The sequence below is a fragment of the Coturnix japonica genome, chromosome 2 (assembly GCF_054131305.1).
Source record: "Coturnix japonica strain WE chromosome 2, WE-NBRP24, whole genome shotgun sequence".
Classification (NCBI taxonomy): Eukaryota; Metazoa; Chordata; class Aves; order Galliformes; family Phasianidae; genus Coturnix; species Coturnix japonica.
The window spans coordinates 453,403-463,309 of record NC_140664.1 but is presented as its reverse complement, the minus strand read 5'-3'; the positions used below and the strand labels follow the sequence as shown (position 1 = coordinate 463,309).

The window sequence follows — 9,907 nt, the reverse complement described above, 5'->3', positions numbered from 1 at the left end:
TTGTGGGGGCGGAGCGAACCATTCGACACCCCGCGGGGGAGGGGGGGGGTGAATAAAAAAATACCGCGTAGTTTTCGACGTTGGGAAAAGGTGTGAGAGAGAATGGTGTGTTATTTAATAGATTTAATCATCCGCGTGAAGAGAGTGGGGTGAGAGGAGAGAGGTGGGGGAAGGAAGGGTGAAAAAAGGTGATCCCCCCCTTTAGTGAGTGGAGTGGTACATTCCGAAGGCATTGGGAGTGCGGAGGGAGAGACCAAGTTCACCCGAGGGCGGGGGGGGAGAGTGGATCGGTCTAAGTGCAACGAGAGGGGTGCGCGCATGCGCTTTGAGGGGGTCGGAGCGGAGACAAAGGGCGGCTCCGCCCCGCCCCGCTTATAACGCGCACCGCTAAAACAATAAGCCCCAAAACAACGAGGTTATTGTAATAACCTGCAACGTATGGCTGCAACATGGCTGGGGAGGAAGAGGAGGTGGGTGGGGGAAAGGCTGGAATAGCGGGTGGGAGGAAGGGAGGGGGTGGGGGTGGTGGTGGGAGCTCCAATGGTGGTGGGTCTTCCAATGGTAGAGGCATCTCCAATGGTGATGGTGGTGTTGGCTCTTCCAATGGTAGAGCCACCTCCAATGGTGATGGTGGTGTTGGCTCTTCCAATGGTAGAGCCATCTCCAATGGTGATGGTGGTGTTGGCTCTTCCAATGGTAGAGGCACCTCCAATGGTGGTGGTAGTGTTGGCCCTTCCAATGGTGGTGGCATCTCCAATGGTAGAGGCACCTCCAATGGTGATGGTGGTGGTGGCTCTTCCAATGGTAGAGGCATCTCCAATGGTGATGGTGGTGGTGGCACTTCCAATGGTGGTGGCATCTCCAATGGCGGTGGCACCTCCAATAGCTGTGTTGGTGGTGGCACCTCTGATGGCAAAGGTGTCGGTGGCAGCTCCTCCAATGGCGGTGGCATCTCCAATGGCGGCGGTGTTGGGGTGTCAATGAAGATGGCGTTCCGTAGAGCGTATTCCATTAAAGACAAGCTGCATGCTATTGAGAGGGTAAAGAAAGGAGAACGGCAGGCTTCGGTGTGCCGGGCTTTTGGGGTGCCAGGAGGAACCCTACGGGGTTGGTTGAAAGATGAAGCTAAGCTGCGTTGGTTCCTAGAGCAGTTGGGTGGAGAGGTGGGCACTCAACGCAAGAAGATGCGGTTGGCCAACGAAGAGGAGATAGACCGTGCTGTATATGCGTGGTTCCTTGCACTCCGGCAGCATGGTGTACCACTCTCTGGGCCTCTCATCCAGGCACAAGCAGAAGCCTTTGCCCGTCAGATCTACGGCCCTGAGTGTACCTTCAAGGCAAGTCATGGTTGGTTCTGGCGTTGGCAGAAGCGTCACGGCATCTCCAGTCAACGCATCTACGGCGAAGGAGCTCTACATGCTGAACCTGAACGCACTTCCATTGCCCATCCCAACCTTCCAACAACACCAGGTTCAGATACTGGTGGTTATGGTGATGAACAGATCTACAACGCCAACATCACCGGGCTCTACTGGAAGCTGCTGCCTGGTCGGACTGCTCCTCGTCAACGCGTCACCGTGCTCTTGGTTGCCAACTTGACTGGTACCCACAAACTGAAGCCGTTGGTGGTTGGAGGTCTTCGTGATCCCCCCAGCCTCTGTCATCACAACCAGGAGAAATTCCCTGCTGAGTATCGTTACAGCCCTGAAGCCAGGTTGGGGCCAGCCCTTCTTCGGGTTTGGTTTTATGAGGATTTCGTGCCATGTGTCAAACGCTACCTACGTCGGAGCTGCCTCCAGCAAAAGGCCGTGCTGCTTCTCACGTCCCCACCATCATCTGGGGGTCGTCATCATGAGGATCTTCCCCAACTTCAGACCCCCGATGGCTCCATCCGTGCTCTTTTCCTCTCCAAAAGCCCAACTGGGAACAGTTCCACTGGAGGAGGCAGCCGAATCCCAACCCCATTGGAACAAGGGGTGGTATCAGCCTTCAAGCAGTTCTACAAGAGAGAACTGCTGCGTTTGGCCATCAGCGCTGGTGGCCCAGTGGATTTTGCACGTTCCTTTCTCCTCAAGGACATGCTGTATTTGGCTGGCCTCTCTTGGGACCTCATCCCTCCCAATGCCATTGAGAAATGTTGGTTGTTGGGACTGCGTGCTGCCTTTGAGCCCCAACCTGGGGAAGAAGAGCGAGGAGGAGGAGATTGCACAAGTGGAGAGGAAGGCAATGGAGATGGCAAAATCTTCAGTGATTTGACCCAGCTGGCCGCATTGGCCTACAAACGTTTGGCTCCTGAGGAGGTGGCCAACTGGTTGCACTTGGATGATATGGCCCCAGGGATGGGGGAGGATGATGAGGATGAAGATGCCATGGAGGAAGACCCTGGAGGATGCAAGGAGGAAGAGGAAGGAGCTGGTGGAGGGGATAATGGGGCTGGAGAAGGGGGGTCCCCTTTGATGCCCACAGCCCGCGAAGCCATCAGAGGTCTGGAGACAGCGTTGCGTTGGTTGGAGGGCCAGGACCCTCGCAGAGTGGGACCACTGAAACTGGTGCAGCTCCGCTCCCTCATCAGCATGGCCCAGAGGCTGAACCGTGGCAGCAGCCCTGATCCCTAGGGCAAGGTGGTCAATTACCCATTATCTACTGTGCACCTTGCATCCTTGGGACGCCTGTGTGGCTCTTGGGATGCGTGTGGGGCACCCATGGATTTTGAGACACTTGTTGAGTTGGGGATGCCCCACTGGGGCTGGGAACACCACTGGGGCTGGGGATACCCTGATTGTCCCGTGGGGCTGGGGATCCCCATTGGGCATGGGACACTCGTAGACCTGCAGATGCCCGTGGAGCTTGGGAGATCCATGGGACTAGGGACACATACTGATTATCCCATGGGGGCCTGGGACATCCATGGGGTTGGGGACACCCTGTTTGTCCTATGGGGTCATCTATAGAGGTCCCAGCAATGGGGAGTCAGCGATTTAGGGCTCATGGGACTGTTTTCTTTGTGCGTGACACCCTCCATACCTTGCATAACCGAGGGTCGTTCCTCACCCTAACTGTATTAAGGAGGTGCTCTTTTCTAACCCCAGGATGTTCTTTGGGTGATGGGATGGGGGCCCTTTGCCAACCCTGCAGGGAAATGGAGTCACATTGGGACACTGAGGCAAACTGCTGCATTTCCATTTCCTGGGCTGCTTTCCCAAAGGGTTGGTGGTACTCTTCCCGCTGCCAAAATGTTTTCCTGCCAAAACAGGGAGATATGAATAAAGCAGCTCTTTTCTCAACTCGATTTTGTTAAAATTTGAGACTAATTATTGTAAAAAAGGGGGGAAAAAAGATCACTAGAGCTAACTTGTGGGGTGGGTGTTTTTACTTGTTGTCTTTGTCTCCTGACTTCAGAGTTTATGAAGATTAAATGGATTTTTATTGCTGCTCCGAGGTTGTCTTTTGTCAATGATCCCTCAGAGTCACTGCAACGTAGGGTTTGGATTTGGGGTGGTCACGTGTGGAACCTGAGGTTGGACTCTTTGTGGGTCTCTTCCAACTTGGGATATTGGTTTTATGGCTCATCCCAACTCTTCACTCCAAAATTATGTCCCCATCCCTGTCTTGGTGCCATACAAGATGGACCCAGAGGTCCCTTCAACCTCAACCACTCTGTGATGCTGTGACCTCCATTCCACTCATCGTGGTGACACCAACCCCACACGGACGCATCCCACTGAACACAGAGGACAGAAGGAAACAGAACAAAGCCAAACCTGCCACCACACTGCCCACCTTTATTAGGTCCCACTCCATGGTGGCCACACACTTCAGCATCTCCTACCTCCAGCCAGGATCTCCCAAAAGGCTCACGGACCCTTTAGGGCTTTGGTTTGGGGTCACCATGGTTTGGTCGGTCTGGTGGCACCACTCTTCAGGTTGGCATCACCAAGTTTTGGTCTGGTGGCTTCAGTTTGGGATCACCATACTTCAGTTTGGGATCACCGTACTTCAGTTTGGGATCACCAGGCTTCGGTTTGCTGGCCAACATGATTTGGTTTGGTGTCACCATTCTTCAGTTTTGAGTCTGGGGTCACCAACCTCTGCTTTGGGTTCACCATGCTTCGGTTTGCTGCCATCAACGCTTCAGTCTAGGATCATTAGGCTTCGGTTTGGTTGCTTCAATTTGGTGGCACCATGCTTTGGATTGGTAGCTTCAGTGTGGGGTCACCACGCTTCAGTTTGGGAGCACCATGTTTTAATCTGGGACCAACAGCTTTCATTTCGGTGGCACCAGGCTTTGGTTTGGTGGCACCACGGTTTGCTTTGGTGGCACCAAGAGCTGTGGTCCCCGCTATCACAGAATGAGATGGGCTGTCCATTAATCCTCTCCCATTTCACACGCCCGCTCGGTCGCTGCTTGCACTGCGTTCATGATGGTGGCTCTCAATGCGCCCTTCTCCAGTTGGTACAACCCATGGATGGTGGTCCCACCAGGAGTGCAGACGTCCCCGCGCAGCTTCGCTGGGTGCTCGCCTGTCTCCAGCAGCATCTTCGCTGCTCCCTGGGGATGTATGAGGGCAAGAGGTTCCCTCAAACCTCCTTTTTGCTCAGGGATCACAGCATCATTGGATGGGGGATCACTATGTCCTCACACTGATCTATGGGATAAGGACCCCAAGGAAGGGGCAGCAACGTCCCCATGGTGCTCTATGGTGGTCACCAAAAGGGGACAGCCCTGTCCCCATGACCCCACATTAATCTATAGGGGAGGGACACCAGCGTTGGGGTTGGACAAGGGTATTTCCATTTCCCCATGCTGCTTTATGGGACAGGGACCCCAAAGAATGGAGTCAGGGATGTCCCTATACTGATATATAAGGAAGGGGCATCCAAGGCTGGGGATAGGGTTGTCCCCACATAACAGCTCCATAAGGATGATCCCACAGACTCACCAGCAGTGTCTGGGCTGCGATCCTACTGGCCAGGCCCACTGGCATCCCCATCTTCACAGCCCCCTCTGCCATAGCTTCAGCAAACAGATATACCTGCAGGGAAAAAGCAGTGGGAAGAAGAGGGGATCCCAAAAGAACCTTATCACCCCAATACAGTGAATGGTACTTACATAGGCAACGCCACTTCCACTGAGCCCAGTGTGGATGTTGATGTAGGGCTCGGGGACCTCCTCACACAGCCCACATGGGGAGAGCAGGGACTGGAGCAGCATTGCATCCCCATCCCCAACCCCAGTGCCACGGGAGAACACGGCAGCTCCCACCTGCAGCACGCAGGGCAGGTTGGGCATCAGGCGCAGCACCTTCGTCCCTGCAGGGAGCAGCTGGGGGGGAATAGGGTCAGTGAGGGGTGATGGACTGGGAGATGGATGGATTGGTGGGGGATTGGGAAGCAGAGAAGGAGGGAGAAGAGGAGGAGGGAGGAGGGAGAAGAGAAGGAGGAAGAAGAGGAGGAGGGAGAAGGGAGAAGGAGGAAGAAGAGGAGGAGGGAGAAGAGAAGGGAGAAGGAGGAAGAAGAGGAGGAGGGAGAAGGAGGAAGAAGAGGAGGAGGGAGAAGAGGAGGAGTGAGAAGAGAAGGAGGAAGAAGAGGAGGAGGGAGAAGAAGGGAGAAGGAGGAAGAAGAGGAGGAGTGAGAAGGAGGAAGAAGAGGAGGAGGGAGAAGAGAAGGAGGGAGAAGAGAAGGAGGGAGAAGAGAAGGAGGGAGAAGAGAAGGAGGGAGAAGAGAAGGACGGAGAAGAGAAGGACGGAGAAGAGGAGGAGGGAGAAGAGGAGGAGGGAGAAGAGGAGGAGGGAGAAGAGGAGGAGGGAGAAGGAGGAAGAAGAGGAGGAGGGAGAAGGAGGAAGAAGAGGAGGAGTGAGAAGGAGGAAGAAGAGGAGGAGGGAGAAGAGGAGGAGTGAGAAGAGAAGGAGGAAGAAGAGGAGGAGGGAGAAGAAGGGAGAAGGAGGAAGAAGAGGAGGAGTGAGAAGGAGGAAGAAGAGGAGGAGGGAGAAGAGAAGGAGGGAGAAGAGAAGGAGGGAGAAGAGAAGGAGGGAGAAGAGAAGGAGGGAGAAGAGAAGGAGGGAGAAGAGGAGGAGGGAGAAGAGGAGGAGTGAGAAGGAGGAAGAAGAGGAGGAGGGAGAAGGAGGAAGAAGAGGAGGAGTGAGAAGGAGGAAGAAGAGGAGGAGGGAGAAGGAGGAAGAAGAGGAGGAGGGAGAAGGAGGAAGAAGAGGAGGAGAGAGAAGGAGGGAGAAGAGGAGGAGGGAGAAGGAGGAAGAAGAGGAGTGCACCCACCCGCTGCAGCTTCTGCAGGGTGACACCAGCCGCCAGAGAGATGAGGAGGTGCTGTGGGGTGACAGCAGGACGCAGCTCCTGCAGCACCGTGGGCAGCACGTGGGGCTTGGTGGCCAAGAACACCACTGTGCTCTCCTGAAGCACCTCCAGGTTGCAGTGCGTGGTGCGACAGCCCCACTCCTGTACAAGGGCAGGGGAACAGGGTCACAACGCCATATTACAGCCCCATATCACATCACGTCCCAGTCACATACTCCAACCCCATGTCTGAATTGCATTCCAACCCCAATGTCCCAACTCAATGTCTCAAATCTACATTCCAACCCCATGCCCCAACCTCTCATGTTGACTCCATGTCCCAACCCCAATATCCCAACCCCATGTCCCAAACTCAATGTCCCAACCTCACATTCCAGCCTTGTGCCCTAATCTCATCCTGACTCCATGTCCCAACCCCAACATCCCAACCCCATGTCCCAAACCAACACCACAACCCCAATGTCCCAACCCAACATCACGACCTTTGTTTCCCAATTCAATATCTCAGCTCCATGTCCCAACCCCAATATCCCAACCCCATGTCCCAAACCAACACTGCAACCCATGCAAACCCAACATCATGACCCTTGTTTCCCAATTCAATATCCCTACCCCATGTCCCAACCCTAATATCTCAACCCAGTGTCCCAAACTCAATGTCCCAACCCCACATTCCAGCCTTGTGCCCCTATCTCTCATCCTGACTCCGTGTCCCAACCCCAATATCCCAACCCCAATATCCCAACCACATGTCCCAAACCAACACCACAACCCATCCCATCCCAACATCATGACCCTTGTTTCCCAATTCAATGCCCCAACCCCATGTCCGAAACCCAATGTCCCAACCCCAATATCCCAACCCCATGTCCCAAAACAACGCAACCCATCCCAACCCAACATCACGACCCTTGTTTCCCAATTCAATGCCCCTACCCCATGTCCCAACCCCAATGTCTCAACCCAGTGTCCCAAACTCAATGTCCCAACCCCACATTCCAGCCTTGTGCCTCAATCTCTCATCCTGACCCCATATCCCAACTCAATGTCTCAACCCCAACCCAATGACTCAACTCTACATCCCAACCCTGCATCCCAATCCCATTTTCTAGCCCCATTTCCCATCCCCAATGTTCCAATGCTGTATCCCAACCCAATGTCCTAATCCCATGTCTCAACCCTATGTCCCAACGCAACATCACAACCCCACAGTCCCATTCCCATTGTCCTGAACACAATATCCCTCCCAGTGGACACCTGGGGACCTTCAACCCTAATTACAGAGCTTTACAAAGGGTGACCCTAAATGCCACCTCCCACTGGGGTCGTCACTTTGTCCCCATACCACTCACCCTCCACTCTGCCAGATTGCGGTCCGAGGGAGCGCTGACAATGATGTTGGTAGCGGGGACCTTCCCTTGGGGACATAAGGGTACATGGATGAGTGGATGGGGTGTCCCATAGGATACCATAAATGGGGTGGCCCATAAGATACAATAAAACAGGATAATGCGTTGTCTCCAACCCCGTTAACATGGGGGATATGGAGCAATAGGGACTGGGACAAGCTATGGGGACAATATACAATATGTATATGTGCAATGGAAGTGATCCTATATATTGGGGGCATCTCTTGGGTTAGCACTATAGGGAGGGATGTCACCCCAACCCCAAAGTGCTCTATCAGATAAGGGATATCCAAGGTTGTCATCACAATCCCAAAGTGCTCTATGGGATAAGGGATATCCGAGGAACACAAAAGTGCTCTATGGGATAAGGTATATATCCAAGGTTGTGACCCCAACCCCAAAGTGCTCTATGGGATAAGGGATATCCAAGGAACCCCAAAGTGCTCTATGGGATAAGGGATATCCGAGGAACCCCAAAGTGCTCTATGGGATAAGGGATATCCGAGGAACCCCAAAGTGCTCTATGGGATAAGGGATATCCGAGGAACCCCAAAGTGCTCTATGGGATAAGGGATATCCGAGGAACCCCAAAGTGCTCTATGGGATAAGGGATATCCGAGGAACCCCAAAGTGCTCTATGGGATAAGGGATATCCGAGGAATCCCAAAGTGCTCTATGGGATAAGGGATATCCGAGGAACACAAAAGTGCTCTATGGGATAAGGGATATCCGAGGAACCCCAAAGTGCTCTATGGGATAAGGGATATCCGAGGAATCCCAAAGTGCTCTATGGGATAAGGGATATCCGAGGAACCCCAAAGTGCTCTACGGGATAAGGGATATCCGAGGAACCCCAAAGTGCTCTACGGGATAAAGGATATCCGAGGAACCCCAAAGTGCTCTATGGGATAAGGGATATCCGAGGAACCCCAAAGTGCTCTATGGGATAAGGGATATCCGAGGAACCCCGAAGTGCTCTGCGGGATAAGGGATATCCGAGGAACCCCAAAGTGCTCTATGGGATAAGGGATATCCAAGGAACCCCAAAGTGCTCTATGGGATAAGGGATATCCGAGGAACCCCAAAGTGCTCTATGGGATAAGGGATATCTGAGGAACCCCAAAGTGCTCTATGGGATAAGGGATATCCAAGGAACCCCAAAGTGCTCTATGGGATAAGGGATATCTGAGGAACCCCAAAGTGCTCTATGGGATAAGGGATATCTGAGGAACCCCAAAGTGCTCTATGGGATAAGGGATATCCAAGGAACCCCAAAGTGCTCTATGGGATAAGGGATATCCGAGGAACCCCAAAGTGCTCTATGGGATAAGGGATATCCAAGGAAGGTCAGACCTGTCCCCATGTCCCCATACTGTTCTATAGGGGAAAAACAGAGTTAACAAGGATATCCTCACATCCAAGGTAAGGACCCTATAGGATATAGAGTAGGACAGGGACATCCCAAAGGGAACAGCACTGATTTATAAGGGAAGGACACCCGAGGTGGCACAAGTGTCCCCACATCCCTATGCTGTGCTATGGGACAAGGACATGACATGATCCCACCCACCCCATATACCTGCCCTCAGCAGCCCCCGGCCGAGGCCCCCCGCCATCCTCCCGGCGCCCACGAACCCCACGCGTAACTCGTCCTCTTCCATTGCCCCCCACGACACTCCCACTCGAGACCCCTCCCCGTCTTCCTATGGGTCGGATGAGTCACACCCCCGAGAGGGGATTGGAGGATGGGAGGTTAAGGGGGTGGGGATAAAGTGGTTACGTTAATTCCGGGTGGTTTCACGTGGTTTAAGGGGACAGCATCCGGGATATGGGATGTAGGGGGTGGGACTTAGGGGGTGGGACATGGGGCACAAGGGGTGGGACATGTGATATAGGGGGTGGGACATAGGGGGTGGGACATGGGACATAGGGGGTTGTACATAGGGGGTGGGACATGGGATATAGGGGGTGGGACATAGGGGGTGGGACATGGGGCACAAGGGGTGGGACATAGGGGGTGGGACATAGGACATAGGGGGTGGGACATGGGACATAGGGGGTGGGATATGGGACATAGGGGGTGGGACATAGGGGGTGGGATATGGGACATAGGGGGTGGGATATAGGGGGTGGAACATGGGATATAGGGGGTGGGACATAGGGGGTGGGATATGGGACATAGGGGGTGG

The 9,907-nt window shown here is 53.9% G+C and overlaps 2 protein-coding genes across 3 annotated transcripts; one reads left to right on the top strand and one right to left on the bottom strand.

Moving 5' to 3' along the window:
* The first annotated feature begins 324 nt into the window (after positions 1-324).
* On the top strand, positions 325-3,435 carry TIGD5 (tigger transposable element derived 5). Its single transcript, XM_015856417.2, has one exon. The coding sequence runs from the start codon at positions 450-452 to the stop codon at positions 2,613-2,615; it is 2,166 nt and encodes a 721-aa protein (XP_015711903.2). The 5' UTR covers positions 325-449; the 3' UTR covers positions 2,616-3,435.
* A 327-nt stretch (positions 3,436-3,762) lies between these two features.
* On the bottom strand, positions 3,763-9,398 carry PYCR3 (pyrroline-5-carboxylate reductase 3). 2 transcript variants are annotated; one of them, XM_085536862.1, is made up of 6 exons: positions 9,289-9,398; positions 7,662-7,726; positions 6,271-6,450; positions 5,111-5,323; positions 4,941-5,033; positions 3,763-4,549 (listed from the first exon to the last, which is right to left on the bottom strand). In XM_085536862.1, the coding sequence occupies exons 1-6, from the start codon at positions 9,377-9,379 to the stop codon at positions 4,367-4,369; spliced, it is 825 nt and encodes a 274-aa protein (XP_085392988.1). In that variant the 5' UTR covers positions 9,380-9,398; the 3' UTR covers positions 3,763-4,366. The 2 variants fall into 2 exon arrangements, with proteins under 2 accessions (XP_085392988.1, XP_085392989.1); XM_085536863.1 differs by having other exon boundaries at positions 9,298-9,398.
* Between the last annotated feature and the right edge of the window lie 509 nt (positions 9,399-9,907).